The sequence below is a fragment of the Acomys minous genome (assembly GCF_964271855.1).
Source record: "Acomys minous genome assembly, chromosome: 16".
NCBI classification, from domain to species: Eukaryota; Metazoa; Chordata; class Mammalia; order Rodentia; family Muridae; genus Acomys; species Acomys minous.
Genome location: NC_140498.1, coordinates 84,386,583 through 84,402,966, shown reverse-complemented (window position 1 = coordinate 84,402,966; position 16,384 = coordinate 84,386,583). Strand labels below are relative to the sequence as shown.

The 16,384-nt window shown below is 50.6% G+C and overlaps 1 protein-coding gene across 2 annotated transcripts; it reads left to right on the top strand.

Annotated features, from left to right (window-relative positions):
- The first annotated feature begins 979 nt into the window (after positions 1–979).
- DDX55 (DEAD-box helicase 55) lies at positions 980–16,172 on the top strand. Of its 2 annotated transcripts, none has more exons than XM_084762024.1 (14): positions 980–1,186; positions 2,851–2,901; positions 2,983–3,069; positions 4,706–4,797; positions 4,909–4,971; positions 5,890–6,039; positions 7,083–7,272; positions 9,401–9,483; positions 11,533–11,664; positions 12,472–12,564; positions 14,123–14,237; positions 14,509–14,677; positions 15,302–15,594; positions 15,811–16,172. In XM_084762024.1, the coding sequence occupies exons 1-14, from the start codon at positions 992–994 to the stop codon at positions 15,985–15,987; spliced, it is 1,890 nt and encodes a 629-aa protein (XP_084618150.1). In that variant the 5' UTR covers positions 980–991; the 3' UTR covers positions 15,988–16,172. The 2 variants fall into 2 exon arrangements, with proteins under 2 accessions (XP_084618150.1, XP_084618151.1); XM_084762025.1 differs by lacking the exon at positions 980–1,186 and adding an exon at positions 1,210–1,447.
- The last annotated feature ends 212 nt before the right edge of the window (positions 16,173–16,384 follow it).

The window sequence follows — 16,384 nt, the reverse complement described above, 5'->3', positions numbered from 1 at the left end:
TACCTGCACTTGGGAGGCTGAGACAGATTTATCTCTTCGTTTGAGGCCAGCCTCGTCTACAAAGTGAGTTCGAGGACATTCAGGGCTACATAGGGAGATCTGTCTAAAAAGACAAAAACAAATCTCACCAAAACCATAAAAAGTAGCCTCTGTGTGTGTGTGTGTGTGTGTGTTTTAAACATTTTAAGGCCTTTGGGGTGGACGAAATCACATTTGAATTATTTGTACTTTACCAGGTAGTTTGTGGATGTGGGGAAAAGGCTCGAGGGAGATGAATTGAGTCACAGAGCTGCTAATAAGCCAGGGATACCAATAATCAACTACTGTGTCCTGTAAGGCCCTGTCTGCTGCCCAACTCTGTACATGGCCTGCCCTATCAATGCCTCAAAGCTGTCATTAGCCTTCGAACAATTGTTAAATAAACAGAAAAGATTTCAAATTAAGCAAAGTAGTAAATAGGTGCCTTTCTCGGGCTGACCCGAGACTGCACTTTATCGTACTTGCTGAACCTTTTTGAGGATGCAGTGAGGACTTTCTGCTTATTCGTGCCACGAGTTTGGCATCTTTATGCACGCGGGAAACAGAAAACAAAAGCCCCCATCTAGTTGTGAACCTACTGGATGCACACGCTAAAAAGTTTGTTGGGGGAACGTAAGCAGGCGGTCTGCTGTTTAGATTGTGGTCACTGAGAAGAGAACTCCATTGGCTGAAGGGCCCTTGGAGAAAGCCTTTAACAGCTGCTAGCACGCCGGCAGGTGAGCAGTCTCAACTTGCTCAAAGAAAACTAGGCTGGCCAAGTGACTTGCGCTTGGCCCCGACTTCCAGATAGTCACGCACCCTTCGTGCGCACCAGCGGTGGGACCCCAGCCTCTTTTGCTGGTGTTTGGGACCCAGGTGTGACTTCCTTCGCCCCACGGTCCTCCGCCGGAATTGGGCACTTTGGGCCCGCCCTCCGGAACGTCGTCGCTGGGGCGCGGTTTTCCGCGGTGTGATGGACCAGCCGGAACCGGAAGTGCTCTCTGGTGCTCCTCCCGTGGCTTTCCTGGCGGCCGCAACTCTGGAGACCCGAAAACGCGGCATGGAGCACGTGACGGAGGGTGCGTGGGAGTCGCTGCAGGTTCCGCTGCATCCTCGGGTGCTGGGAGCACTGCACGAGTTGGGTTTCCCGCACATGACGCCAGTGCAGGTATCAGGCCAGCGGGGACGCGACGCTGAGCGGTCAGTGCCCGAGTGCAGCCTCGGGCACCAGGGAGAGCCGCATGGGGCCGTGCTACGCCTTCAGAACCTCAGACTTGGTAGTGCCGGGCGGGTTCACGGTACCCTCGCCGGAGTCTCACAGCTTCTTCGTGCTTGCTCTAGCTGGGACTTGGGACACTGTCCTTTCCGCCTGCGAAACGATGACAGTCACTTTTTTTTTCTTAGCATTGTGGGGATTAAGTAAATTCAGGTTGGTACCCAGTGACTGTTACCTGTTGTTGTTACGCGGGGAAAGAGAGTCTCCGCGGCTCAGTTTATCAAAAAGCAAGCAAGCATAAACCTGAAACCAGTTGTTAAGGACCTGGTATGTACCGGCTGTCATCTAGGCTCTGGGAACTTGCCGCTTGTGGTGCCTACTCACGGGCCCCGTTCTCTAGAGCAGGTGTTAGAATACGAACCCTAGGAACGAGGGAATTTAGCTCTTGTTGAGTCTTACGGTGGACAGTGAAGGAGCAGGCAGGCCTCTGGGGAGTTGTCATTATTCTGAGACCTGAATTCAGGAAGAGGGCGGGGGGGGGGGGGGGAAAGCTAATTCCCACAGAGAGAAATCCCAGTGGGAATGGCCTTGGGGCTTCTGGTAAATCCAGTGCTTCCAGGGACTGGAGAGATTTGAGGTTGAGAGCACTTGCTGCTCTTGTAGAAAACCAGGGCTGAGTTCCCAGCACCCACATTGGATACATCATCACTGCTTAAAACTCCCAAATCTAAGCCGGGCAGTGGTGGTGCACGCTTTTAATCCCAGCATTTGGGAGGCATTGTCAGACGGATTGCTGTGAGTTCAAGGCCAGCCTCGTCTGCAGGGTGAGCCCAGGACAGAGAAACCTTGTCTCGAAAAACCAAAACCAAAGAAAAAAAGATAAAAAAGGGCCGGGTGGTGATGGTGCATGCCTTTAATCCCAGCACTCGGGAGGCAGAGGCAGGCGGATCGCTGTGAGTTCGAGGCCAGCCTGGTCTACAAAGTGAGTCCAGGACGGCCAAGGCTACCCAGAGAAACCTTTTCTTGAAAAACCAAAAAAAGAAAAAAAAAAAAAAAAGAAAGAAAGAAAAAGAAAAATCAAAATCAAAACCAAAAGAAAACAAACAAACAAAAAACCCCAAATAAACCAAAAAACACCTAAATCTGGGAGATCCAACACTCTTCTTGTCTCTTGCATACCTCCATGCATGTAGGAAACGTGCAGACAAGGAGGCACATACACATAAACAAAAATAAGTTAAAAAAACAAAAACAAAACAAAACAAAAACCTCAGTGCTTCCAGGTCTTCAGTTCAGAAAAGAGCAATGGGAGTGCCAGGACTTGAATCCAGGACCCCTGACATACTTGTCTTTATAGACAGCTCATGATGTTTTTCTTTGTTGGTTGGTTTTTAGACAAGAGTTTCACTAAGTTACCCTGGCTAACCTACATGTGCCACCACACCTGGCTGTAACTTGTCACGTTTAACGCAACCCTTTGTGGAGACTGGTATACTCAGGCTCCCCTTGGGGTGGGGTCCATGGGGAGTTGAGTCACCCATGGTGTTCCTAGGACCTGGATCTGTGCCATTTGGTTGTAGGATTATTTAACCATCCTTTGTGATCTCTCTCTGCAGTCTGCCACCATCCCTCTGTTTATGAAAAACAAGGATGTCGCTGCGGAAGCTGTGAGTATCCCATGCAGTACAGCCTGTCCCACGTTCTCTTAGCCACATGGGAAGTGAGTCAAAAGCTCTGTCCTTCTGCAGGTCACAGGCAGTGGGAAAACCCTGGCTTTCGTCATCCCCATTTTGGAGATTCTTCTGCGAAGGGAGGAGAAGCTAAAGAAAAGTCAGGTGAGGTGGGCTGCCTGGCTGTCCCTGGGGACAGGAGGATCGGGGCTGAGGAGGAGGCTGGGTAAGCTTCAGTCCAGCCTCGTGTGGTATCTGATGAGACCCCCCCTTTTTTTTTGTGGCTTTTGTTGGTGATTTTATTTTTGTTTTGGTTGTGATTTTTCGAGACAGAGCTTCTCTGTGTAGCCTTGGCTGTCCTGGAACTCACTCTGTAGACCAGGCTGGCCTTGAACTCACAGAGATCCTCTTGCCTCTGCCTCTTGAGTGCTGGGATTAAAGGTGTGCGCCACCACGCCCAGCAGTGATTTTGGAATAAAGATGCCTTCAGGTGGGGGCCAGCACATAGGGCAGGGGTCTGAAGAGATGGCTCATTGAATACGCGCACTTGTTCGTACAGACGGCCTGGAGGTGGCTCCCAGGACCTACATGGGGGCCTAGAACCTTCTATACCTAATCGTAGGGAATCTGGGGTCCTCTTCTGGCCTGTAGTACACAGGATGTGTATCCATTTGGAGACAAAACACACACACATAAATTTTAAAAAAAGAAAGGAAGGCCTCCAGCATTGCTGGGCGTAGTGTTGGATGCCGTTAGGTCCAGTCCTGGGAGGCAGAGGCAGGTGAATTTGAAGCCAGTTCTAAGAAATGTGGGAAATACGCAGGCGGAGGGACTAGAACCAGCCGCGCTAGGGTCACACAGTGAGGGCTGTGGAAAAACCCCATGACCAGGGCAAGCCAGAGAAGGGAGGGTTGATTTGGGCTTTTGTTCTGTGTGGATGAGTTCCTGATCATCACAGTTGGCAGCAGGCTGGCATGGGGACTGGAGGGGCAAGCTATCACCTCACGTCTCATTCTTAAACAGGAAACAGAGCAACCTGGGAATGGTGAGAGTCTAACTCTCAAAGCCTGCTCCTGCAGGCTTCCTCAGCAAGGCCACACCCCCTGACCCTACCCAAACAGCGCCACCAACTGGGGAAAGTGTGCAAATGCCTGAGACTATTTAGGGCATCTCATTCAAACTACTGTACCCTGTCTCAATTCTGTTAATAAATAAATGCCCCTGGCCCAGTGCTGATGTGCTGTTTCTGGTGTCCCTAAACACACACCATGACATGCAGGGGAAATACAGGACAGGTGACACGTCCTTCAGGCCTGAGCTGCAGCAGTGCTGGTGGTAATGGGCTCACAGTGAGCTGTGACAATGACATCAGGCTTTCACTTGTCACTTGTTGATTGTTTTCAAATATTTTATCTTATTTAATTTATTATGTGTATGGATGTTTTGCCTGCATGTATGTCTGCACCACATGTGTGCCTGGTGCCCATAGAGGCCGGGAGAGGCCGTCAGATTCTCTGAAGCTGAGTCGCAGGTGGCGTGACAGCCATGTGGGTGGTGGGGACTGAACCCTCAGAGAAGTGGCTAGAGCCGCTGCTGAGCCGCCCCTGCGGCCATATTGATTATTTTTTTTTTTATTTTGTCATGTTCATAGTAGACAAGTGCTCAACCACTGAGCTGCCCATAATAGCTCTTGATTTGGTAACTGTGCCCTGAGACTCCCGTGAGGAGGGAGGGCGCCGGGCCAATGTGATCCACCCTGGGGCCCGCGTGCTGCTGACCCTGCGGTTCCCCGTGTGGACAGGTAGGAGCCATCGTCATCACCCCCACTCGGGAGCTGGCCATTCAGATTGATGAGGTCCTGGCGCACTTCACAAAGCACTTCCCGCAGTTCAGGTGACTGGATGGAGGGCCCTTGAGGTGGCGCTTGCGGCGGTGGGTGCCGGGGATCCCTGTCGGCCTGGCTTATTTTTCCTGACTTGCTCCAAGTCCCATTTCTTGTTTCAGCCAGATTTTGTGGATTGGAGGCCGGAACCCTGGAGAAGATGTGGAGAGGTTCAAGCAGCACGGGTGAGTCGTTGACTACCGGCTCCTGTCCTGTGCTCATAGGCAGTGCGCTCGGGGACACCAGAGGGCATTTTCTCCCTGCCCACCTCTCGGTTCCCTTGGCCCTGTGGACACTTGATGGGCTCGGGTTACCTTGGGGGGCAGGGCAGGCGTGCAGACACCTGGCTGTAAACACCTGCTGCCCCTGGTGCTCATCTTTTGCTGAGTCTTGTCTGGCAGGACTGGCTCCTGCCGCTCGGTCGGGAACATTTCAGAGGGTGATCTGCCTATGCAGATACATGTTAGAGGCAGCCACTTTGCAGGGACATCTCCCCTCAGCCTGCTGATCTAGCTCCCTCCTCTCCCGCCTGTCCCCCTCCTCCCTTCCTTCCCACCCCCCTCTCTTCTCTTCTCTCTCCTCCCCTTCTTTTCTTCCCTCTTCCCTCTGTCTCCCCCTCCCTCCTTTCCTGTTTCTTGTATCTGGGACTTGAACCCTGGCCCTCATGTGTACTAGCCAAGTGCTCTGCGGCTGAGCTCCCCTTGCCCCTGGCTACTTCCCTCCTACAGATGTGTTCCCTGATGTGGTGTGCAGCTTCCGGTCGGAGGTTGGCCTGAGTTAGTTGGGTGGCCCAGGTGGTGTCTGTTGCGTGTCTCTGCTGTTGTAGACACATGCAGAGATAGTACACAGTAGGAATCCAGGGTGTGGCTGTGTGCCGACGGCGTGCTTACTGACACAGGTGGCCAGCGAGGCCTGTGGGCTGGAGCTCGCCCACTCTGCACCCCATTCTCTCTCCTGCCCTTGCTGCTCCCACCCTGCAGCCGTCATTCTCTCTCCCTGGGATTTAGGTGGGTTTGCAGGCTGGTGGCTTGGTATTTCGGTACTAGTCATCCATGTTTCTGAGATCCAGAGCACACTGGCAAATGGGAACTTTCTTTCCAAAGCGGGAACATCATTGTGGCAACCCCAGGCCGTCTGGAGGACATGTTTCGGAGGAAGGCTGAGGGTCTGGACCTGGCCAGCTGTGTGAAGAGCTTGGATGTCCTGGTGCTGGATGAGGCCGACAGACTTCTCGATATGGGCTTTGAGGCCAGGTACTAGAATGTGGACTTGGCGGAGGTGGCAGAGCCTGGTGGGGTGCACTGCGACTTCCGCATTGCCTCACACCTGAGGGTGGTTGTTATCGTTTGCATTAGCATGTCAAACCGTAGGCGGCTTGACCCTTCACGGTCTGTCACAGTTTAATTCCAGTTCTTTTTCCGCCCGCCTCTGCCCCCTAGTGCTGGGACTAAAGGCATGCATCACCACACGCGGCCAGGTCTTTTATTTGTATGAAGTTTGAGTTAAAGTGTCATTCTGTCCCCTGGGCTAGCTTTGACCTCAGGAGTACAGATACAGGCCTCCATGCCTGGCTAGGTCAGGTGTTTCTGTTTTTGGTTTTCTGAAAGTATGTTTTTCTTCATGGTTTCTCTGATCTGGGCAAGTTGTTCAATAAACAGTCTTTTGGGTATTATTCATGTATGTAGCTTGTCGTGTAGTTCATGTGGATTATTATAGGCTTATGTTAGTCGGAAAGTCTCTCCCAAAGGTGTGAAAAAGGAACAGGAGTTATAATGTTTTTATCTGTCAGTGGTGTGACCCTTAAATATCTTTTTTTAAAAAAAGATTTATTTATTTATTATTATGTATACAGTGCTCTACTTTTGTATACACCTGCAGGCCAGAAGAGGGCAGCAGATCACACTGTAGATGGTTGTGAGCCACCATGTGGTTGCTAGGAATTGAACTCAGGACCTCTGGGAGAGCAGACAGTGCTCTTAACCTCTGAGCCATCTCTCCAGCCTGACCCTTAAATATCTTGATGGCTTCTCCCAGGGCCTTTTTCTCATGGAGCTGGTTTTTCCAGCGCTACAAGCCCAGGGCCCTCCCACACGTGTGGCCATTACTGAATGCTATCCCTAGCCATCTGGTCTTTTAATATTTGATTTGTTTCGTGCACAGGCTATTCTAGAAGTTAACTACAAAGCCTAGGTTGGCTTTGGACTCAGCAGTTATCTTGCCTTGGCCTCCCTCCCTCTGCACCCAGCTCCTGCTCTTTTTAATGCATGTGCATATGTGTGTGTGCACTCGTTTGCAGCATAAACACAATCCTGGACTTTCTGCCAAAGCAGAGGAGAACAGGCCTTTTCTCAGCCACACAGACACAGGAAGTGGAGAACCTGGTGCGAGCAGGCCTCCGGAACCCTGTCCGAATCTCTGTAAAGGAAAAGGGTGTGGCAGCCAGTAGCACCCAGAAGACCCCATCCCGCCTGGAGAACCACTACATGGTGAGCACAGGGCTTTCGAGCACCTGTTCTCAGGCTGCTGGGCCTGATGGCGCACCTGTACCTGCTCAGCTGTCCCACTGGAGCACACATAAATGCATGTTACACAGGATGCCCTCAAGTTCCTGTCCTGAGTGGGCTCGGCTTTGTCCCTCATAGACTGTTTATGGTGGGCCATGATAGCACCTCGGGCCCTGGGATAGTAAACTAACCCACACCTGTTCGGGGTGTGAAGAGCCAGTAAACTTTGTCCATACTGAGATGGCCGCTGTGTCAGTCACCTAGAGGACTATTAGAAATGTCTGAGCACAAGAACCTCTGGGTTTGTTGGTTGGTTGGTTTGGTTTGGTTTTTTGAGACAGGGTTTCTCTGTGTAGCCTTGACTGTCCTAGACTTGCTTTGTAGACCAGGCTGCCCTTGAACTTACAGAGATCTACCTGGCTCTGCCTCCCAAGTGCTGGGATTAAAGATGTGTGCCACCACGCCCAGCAAGAACTTCTTTTAAATTTAAAAATATTCTATCTATCTTTGCCTATATTGTGTGTGTGTGTGTGTGTGTGTGTGTGTGTGTGTGTGTGTGTGTGTGTATGCATATATGTATCTGTGTACCATGTGCATACCTGGTGCCTACAAAGACCAGCCAAGTGTATCTGATGATCCCCTGGATCCTGCAGTTACAGATGGTTGTAAGCTACAATGTGACTGCGGGGAATTGAACTGGATCCTCTGGAAGAGCAGCAAGTGCTCTTAACCACTGAGCCATATCTCCAGCCCATAATAATCTTTAAAAAGTTAATTTTTGACTGGGCATGGTGGTTCACACCTTTATTCACTGAAACCAGAAGGCTCTTCTCTGTGAGTCGGAGGCCATCCTGGTCTATGTAGCAAGTTCCAGGCCAATCAGGGCTTCATAGAGAGTCCAAGTCTCAAAGAGTTTTACTTTGTCTTATTATTTTGTTTGTTTTGAGATAGGCTGGCATCTAAACCCCACTATGTATCTGAGGTGGCCTTGAGCTCCTTATCCTCTGTCTCATACATCCTGGGTTATAGACCTGACTACCATGCCCACAAAACAGACTTCTAACCTTCAGTGTTAGTTTTGTTAAAATCCAGGGAAAGTGTCACACGACTGAATGTTTCTGGGTAGGGCCTGAACAGAGCACTTCACTGTTAGGGGGATGAAGCCTGTGTCCCCGAACCCGTTGGGATCAGCACATACTCATTTCTCTGCTTGCCTTGGGTGGCGCTTCCGAATCTGGCTCCAGATTCCAGCTTGGAGGTAATGATGTTGTCGGTTTCTCTCTGGCCCACTGACAGCTGGGACAGAGTTGCTGCTCCCGCAGCTGGCCTTGGCCTGGCTGGCTGCAGGGTCTTGGGAGCAGTTGCCTTAGACAGTAGTGCTCCCCAGTTACATAACTTAAACTGAACACTGGCGGCGGCATGTGATCAAGCTTCTTTGAGCCAGGCTGGCTGACGGATGTCTGTCCTGTTCCCTGAGCCGGGCAGACTGATGGATAACATGTCCAAAGTCTGTCTTGCTCTGGAGGAATGAGATGCCTCAGACTTTCAGGGCGGGGCCAGTGGAATGGCTCAGTGGGTGAACAACTTGATTTCAAGGTGGGGTACAACATGGCAGACTCAGAGCTGACCCCTGCAAGCTACCCACCAACCTCTGTGCATGTGTACCCTCCAAACAAGTCAGCATAATGAAACAAATAGACAAAGGCTGTGCTGGGTGTGCTATTGCACACTTGTAATCCTAGTCCTTGGGGAGGAGGCACGAGGACCTGGAGTCCAGGCCAGTGTTTGCTACAAGAGTTTGAGACCGCCGGGCAGTGGTGGCGCACGCCTTTAATTCCAGCACTCAGGAGGCAGAGGCAGGTGGATCTCTGTAATAAGGTCAAGGCCAGCCTGATCTACAAAGTGAGTCCAGGAAAGCCAAGGCTACATAGAGAAACCCTGTCTTGAAAAACAAAAAACAAAAAAAATTTAAAAAAGGAAAGAAAAAAAGAGTTTGAGACCAGTTTGGGCTGTGTGAGAACTTGTCTCCAGATAGGAGTCAGGGGATTGAAAGTGAACAGGTATGAGGATTACTTCATTTTTCAAATCTCTGATTTTTTCCCCCATGTAGATATGTAAGGCAGATGAGAAATTCAACCAGCTGGTCCATTTTCTTCGGAGCCATCAGCAGGAAAAGCACCTGGTCTTCTTCAGGTAGTCCCCAGGCTGCGGCTGGGAGGGCGGGCACAGGGCGCAGGGGAGGCGCTCGGCTGTGTGAGGCTGAGGCCTGGAGGCTCCTCTGCTCACCCTGCGTTCTGCGGCTCACACCGCTGCCATCCCAAGCAGCAGTCCCGCCTTCGCTGTATGGCTCAGCGATGTCAAGGGGGATGTTTCTGCACCTGTCTCTATCGTGCCTTTCTTCTTGAGCCCTCTTGGAGCTTCCAGGTGACCACTCTCTGTACGGCCTGTCACATCTACACTGAGGTGGAGAGGGCAAGAGCCGCTCCTGTCATTCAGACTGCTCTTCCAGGCTGATGGCTGCTCTGAGAAGCAGGTCACACCCATGTTGGAAGCAGGTTGCTCACTTAGCGTGCTTGTCCTGTTGTCACAGGCAAGATAGGAACATTGGCCTTTTTTGGTGAGCTTGAGTTTGTTTGTTTGTTCTATTTTAGGCAGGGATTCACTGTAGCCCAGGCTAGCCTGGAACCTGCTATGTAGACCAGGATGGTCTCGAACTTGGAGACCCACATGTTTCTGCTGGGAGGAAGGCTGTATGCCAGCACTTCCAGGTGCCTTGGCTTTTTCCTCTCTCCCTCCAGCTAATTTGTTTTGACTTTTTTGTTCATTTGTTTATTTGGTTTTTGAAGACAGGGTCTCTCTGTGTAGCCTTGGCTGTCCTGAACTTGCTTTGTAGACCAGGCTGGCCTTGAACTCACAGTGATCCGCCTGTCTCTGCCTCCCAAGTGCTGGGATTAAAGGCGTGCGCCACCACACCACACCTGGCCTATTTTGACTTTTGTACAAAAGGGTTTGTGTACAAAGAAATGAATCCAAGTGGGTGCCAGGCTTGACTACTGCTGTAATCTCATCGCTCAGGAGGCTGAGCAGAAAGATAGGAGGTTTGGAGGCCGACTGGCTCTATAGCAAGGCTCTCTCACAGAAGATAGCAGGTGCACATGACACAACAGCGAAGGCTTTGCACGGTGTCATCCTTGTAAGACAGATGGACATGTGCTCATGTCTTCTGTCACACTCACTAGTTTGCTCAGATGCTGCCTGAGACCACTGACATCCAAGCCTGTCAGATTGCTTTAGGAGCTGGTTGTGACTCAGTGGTGTATAAAACACCAACCACTTCGCTGTAACCTCTTGTGATGTGTGGTGGCAGTGAAGAACCTGCTAGTGGCCTCAGCTGAGGTGGAGGTGCTCAGAGAGCCCCAAGCTCAACAGGCACTGTGCAGCGGGTGTCCTGGAGGAGGCTGGGTGGCCGCTGGTGTGTGTGTCAGGCCTCTTTCTGCGTGTGCCACTTGCTTGTGCTGCAGAAGGATGCCAGTCATCTCAGGGCCAAAGGGCAAAGCTGAGTGTGGAGGCTCAAGAGGCTGAGGCAGGAGGCTGAGCCCTTTAATCCCAGCACTTGGGAGGCAGAGGCAGGCGGATTGCTGTGTCCTGGCTGTGGCTCATGAGCTGTCTCCATGGGTCATGTCTTATTTTGGATCACCCTACTGTTCCCTGCTTTTGTCTGTGGTTAACTCGGTCCTGAGTCGCAGATTCCTGGGAGAGAGAACTTGCTCGGTCAAGTGGTACGATTGGCTGAGCCTTTGGGGATGGGGCTGATGTGAGATGGTGGAGTGTGAAGTCCTCCACAGGAAGAGTGCGGGGAAGTCTGCAGACTGTTTTCTGTCTAAGCCACTGTCACGTTTGTTCTGATGGCATCATTGCAGAAGTAGATCCTGCTTGCTCAGCACCCCCGCTTTTCTTTTAAATTTATTTTTTGCCTGTATGAGGGTGCCAGCCCCCTGGAACTGGAGTTATCAGCAGCTGGGAGCTGCCATGTGTGTGCTGGGAGTTGAGCCCAGGTCCTCGGGAAGAGCAGCCAGTGCCATCTCTCCAGCCCCTGCTGGCCAGTTCTAGACAGCAGACTCTCCTGTTAGCAAGTCTGCACTCACTGTCCCGAGAGGGCCTGACTGCATCCACCCGTCTGCATCCTTCCCCAGCCTCAGGACCAGGCGGCCAGTGACTGAGTGCGTTCTCTCCCCTGCACAGCACGTGTGCGTGTGTGGAGTACTACGGAAAGGCGCTGGAGTCTCTGCTGAAGAAAGTGAAGATCTTGTGCATCCACGGCAAGATGAAGTACAGACGCAATAAGATCTTCATGGAGTTTCGCAAGCTGCAGAGGTGAGTCAGGTGGCCGTCCTTGGCGGCGGCGGCTGTCTGGTTTTCCTAAGCATTGCACGGCTGCAAGGGCACAGCGACACCATGCTGTTGTCCCCAAGTCACTGAGTGAAGATGATTCTTGTTTTCTAGTGGCTGCTGAGGCTGGCTCTCTACAGTTTCATTGCTTGAGTAGAAATACATGAATTAAAAAAATTAAGCTGGGCGTGGTGGTGCACGCCTTTAATCCCAGCACTCAGGAGGCAGAGGCAGGCGGATCACTGTGAGTTCAAGGCCAGTCTGGTCTACACAGTGAGTCCAGCACAGCCAGGACTACACAGAGACCCCCCCGTCTTGAAAAAAAAATTAAAGCCAGATGTGGCAGTGTATGAGTGTAACTCCAGCACTTGGAAAGTTGAGACGGAAATGCAAGTTCAAGGCTGCCCTCCGACTAGAGAGGGTGCCAGAGGACTTCGTCTCAAAATCAGGAGAAGGTCTAAATGTGGGCCTGGGCTGCAGCGCTGGTACAAGCTAGACAGAGGCCTTGTGTTATCTCCCCCACTTCCCTGTGCGTGTGTGTTACATACACTGCGCGTGTGTGTTATATACACTGTGCGTGTGTGTTACATACACTGCGAAGCAGGGCCACCTGCGTGTGTAGGTGTATGCCTGTGAGTGCAGGTGCCCAGCAGAAATAAAAATATTACACTAGAAAATATAGCTCTCTCTGTCAGGAACTGCAGAGCCCTGTGCTGCTGTCACTGGGGTAGGTGCACTGCAGGTGACGGAGAAGGGCTGGCCTTGCTCACAGTGCTGCTTTCTCATTCCTAGTGGGATCCTGGTGTGCACTGACGTGATGGCCCGGGGCATCGATATTCCCGAAGTCAACTGGGTTTTGCAGTACGACCCTCCCAGCAATGCCAGGTGTGCAGGGTGTTTGTTGGTTCCTGTGTCCTGGGATTGGGCTGAGCGCAATGAACACTCAGTGACATTTCAGATATTTTAATATAACTGGGTTTTTGTTTGCTTTGAGACAAGAGTCTCACGTAGCCAGAGATGATCCTGAACTTGTGATGGACCTGCCTTCACCTCTTGGGGGTGGTGGTGGTGGTGGGGTGGTTACAGGCATGCACTGCACATCAGGCGTGAAGTTTTGAAATCCAGCCCTCTACCAGCTGGATTAGACTGCAGAAGGCGGCAAATGGCCGGAAGCTTTTGATATGTTAACTGTGGTGTGTTGTAGCAGTCCCCTTCACACAGATGTGGTGCCTCCCTCTTGTAATCTGGTATATTCATGAGGCTGAGTTTAGGATGGTATTCATGAGTTTAGTAACCTGGGCTGCTGAGGTGAGTCACTGTCTACAAAGGGTGTGTGGAGAGGGAGAAATGAGAAGAAAACTCCACTACTCAAAGTTCATGCAGAACTGCAAATTACAGAATTTTTTTAAACTTTTTTTTTTAAGAAAGCTTTATTATTTATACACTATTCTGCCTGTGTGTGTGTGTGCCTGCCTGCCAGAAGAGGGCACCAGATCTCATTATACATGGCTATGAACCACCATGTGGCTGCTGGGAATTGAACTTAGGACCTTTGGTAGAACAGCCACTGCTCTTAACCTCTAAGCCATCTCTCCAGCACCCCAGAATTTTTTTCCTCCTGAAATAGGGTTTCTCTGTAGATCAGGTTGGCCCCCGACTCATTAAGATCCGCCTGCCTCTGCCTCCGGAGTGCTGGGATCAAAGGTGTATACCACCACCACCTGGCTAAATACCAGAATATAGAAAAAAGCAACAGAGTACACTTAAGAAAACTATGTATCTCCATCAAAGTGAGTGGACACTCCTCACATTCTTATTTATTTTTGGCCTTTTTATTTCTTTAAATTTATGTATCAGATCTTGGAGTAATAGACAGTTGTGAGTGGGTACTGAGATCTGAACCAAGGTCCTCCGGAAGAGCCGTCAGTGCTTTAACCACTGAACCATATTTCTAGCCCCTTATTTTTAGTTTTTCAAGACAGAGTTTCTCTGTGTAGCCCTGGCTGTCCTGGAACTCCCTATATAGACCTCTGCCTCATAAGCGCTGGGACTAAAGGTATGCGCCACCACACCTGGTTTTCCTCACACACTTCTGAGTGCCAGAGTTCCACTCAACTTCCCAGGGCTGCCTTTTCTGACATCTGCCATTCCAGGGCATCTTTTCTTGATGTCTTTCATTGTTTCTCCCTTTTCTGTCATCCTGCTGTGTGACCTGAGGAAGCCCAACTTTGGTCGGTGTCCTCAGAACCACTAGCCTGTCCCTCACAGTCATGTCTAGGATGCTTCTTTGCATCTCTTCTGTGCTCATCCGCTGGTGATCCAGTGAGCCCTGAGCTGTGTGGCCTGTGCCTCTGTGCAGTGCTGTGTAGTGCAGCAGCTGCTGGCTGAAGCCCGCCGATGCCCACTGTCACCCCTGGGGTACCGCCCCACCCTGTTCCCCCAGCGCTTTCGTGCATCGCTGTGGACGCACAGCCCGCATCGGCCACGGTGGCAGTGCTCTGGTGTTCCTGCTACCCATGGAGGAGGCATACATCAACTTCCTGGCCATCAACCAGAAAGTACGTAGCACACTGGCCTGGTAGCTGCTGGTCAGAAACTGAGGGAGGGAGGGGCTGCAGACTCACCTAGGCTGGCTGGGGTGGCATCAGCCTGCAGCATAACTTGGGAACACCACCTATTGCTGCCCTTACTCAGTAGGACTGTTATGTCCTTGGGCTGGATTTGGGCCCTGGCTCTTGGTGCACTGTGCTTTCTATCCTTGGTTTATTATATCTGGGGGACACCGAGGTGGAGGGACTGCAGGGATGGTAAGGTGGTGGTCTCGTTTAGTGTCCCCTGCAGGAGATGAGCCTCCAGAGAAACACAGCAGATCTTTTGCCAAAGCTCCGGGCCATGGCCCTGGCTGACAGAGCAGTGTTCGAGAAGGGCATGAAAGCCTTTGTGTCCTTTGTGCAAGCCTACGCAAAGCACGAGTGCAGCCTCATCTTCAGGCTGAAGGGTGAGCCAGCCAGCACTCCGTCTTCTCTAACGGGTTCCTTTCTTTTTTCTTTCCTTTTTTTTGTTTTTTTGGAGACAGGGTGTTTTCTGTAGCCCTGGCTAGTCCCTGCTGTGTAGACCAGGCTAGCCTCAAACTCAGAGAGCTCCTTACCTCTGCATACGAAGAGCTGGGATTAAAGCTGGGTACCACTGTGCCTGGCATAATCATGTTCCTTCTGAATTGAGGCTTTGGTGTCAGGGTTGTGTTGTCTCAGTGAAACATGTGGCATGCTAGTAGTGTACTAAACCTTCCAAGAAATACTTTAAAAAGGAAAAAAAGTCCTGAGTAGGTGCAAAATAAACTGCCATTTCCACCTTTGAAAATAATGTTGCTTAAAAAAATTATAATTAAAGTGAATTTAGTACTTTTTTTAAAAATCTTCCCAAGCCAGGGCTTCTCTGTGTAGCCTTGGCTGTCCTGGATTTTTATATCAGGCTGGCCTTGAACTCACAGATCTACCTGCCTCTGCCTGAGGCCTGCACCACCACTGCCTGGCTTAGTATATCATTTAGTTAGGAGACACAGTTGAGAACTCCTGCACCCTGACTGGTGTCTTTCAGTGCTGACTGAGTCCTTATCTACTAGATCTTGACTTTGCTGGGCTTGCTCGAGGCTTTGCCTTGCTAAGGATGCCCAGGATGCCAGAACTGCGGGGGAAGCAGTTTCCAGACTTTGTGCCTGTGGACATCGACACCGACATGATTCCATTTAAAGATAAAATTAGAGAAAAACAGAGGCAGAAACTTTTGGAGCAGAAAAGAAAAGAGAGAACAGAAAATGAAGGGAGAAGGAAATTCATCAAAAATAAAGCTTGGTCAAAGCAGAAAGCGAAAAAGGAAAGGAAGAAGAAGATGAATGCGAAAAGGAAAAGGGACGAGGTAAAGTGTGACCATTACTCCCTGAGCTCCCCCTCCTGGCCATGCACTGGGAAAGCACCTAATGTGCATGAGAACAGCAAGGTGGGCTGAGCTGTGTAGACACCCGTATTAGCATTCTCCCACTCACTCCTGCGGCCCATGGGTGGGGCTGTGAGCTGACCCTGCCGCTCTCTAGAGCCACGGCTGACGGGCATGTGTTGTTTCTTTTGCACTCAGGGCTCTGATGTTGATGACGAGGACATGGAGGAACTCCTCAATGATACGAGGCTCTTGAAAAAATTTAAAAAAGGTAAAATCACAGAGGAAGAATTTGAGAAGGGGTTGTTGACAAGTGCCAAGAAAACAGTTCAGCTGACAGACTCAGGGGTCTCAGACTCGGAAGAAGACAGTTGACCTCAGAACCTCGGGTGGAGGCCACCTTACAGCTGGCCCCACACTCCTCTTCCTGGAAGACTTGTCTGTCCAGACTGGGAGAAACCAAAGGATGGCACACTCATGAGCACCACATCCCTACAGTCTCACAGAAGTGTGTTTAGGTTTTTGAGTGTAAATAACATGCCAGTATTAATTTTGATTAATTGTGCTTTTTCTGGGGTGGTTTTTGTGCTTTATTACAGACTTAAAAATGTGTGTGTAATATATATACTTTTTAAAAAAAATTCTTACTTTCTTAAAAAAGATAATGAAGTACACTTGATTTTGGGCTGTGTATAATTTAAGTCTTATTCTGTCACTTGACCTTCCCTTGCTTCCTCCCACCCAACATGTAGCACTTTTTGCAGCCCTGCCA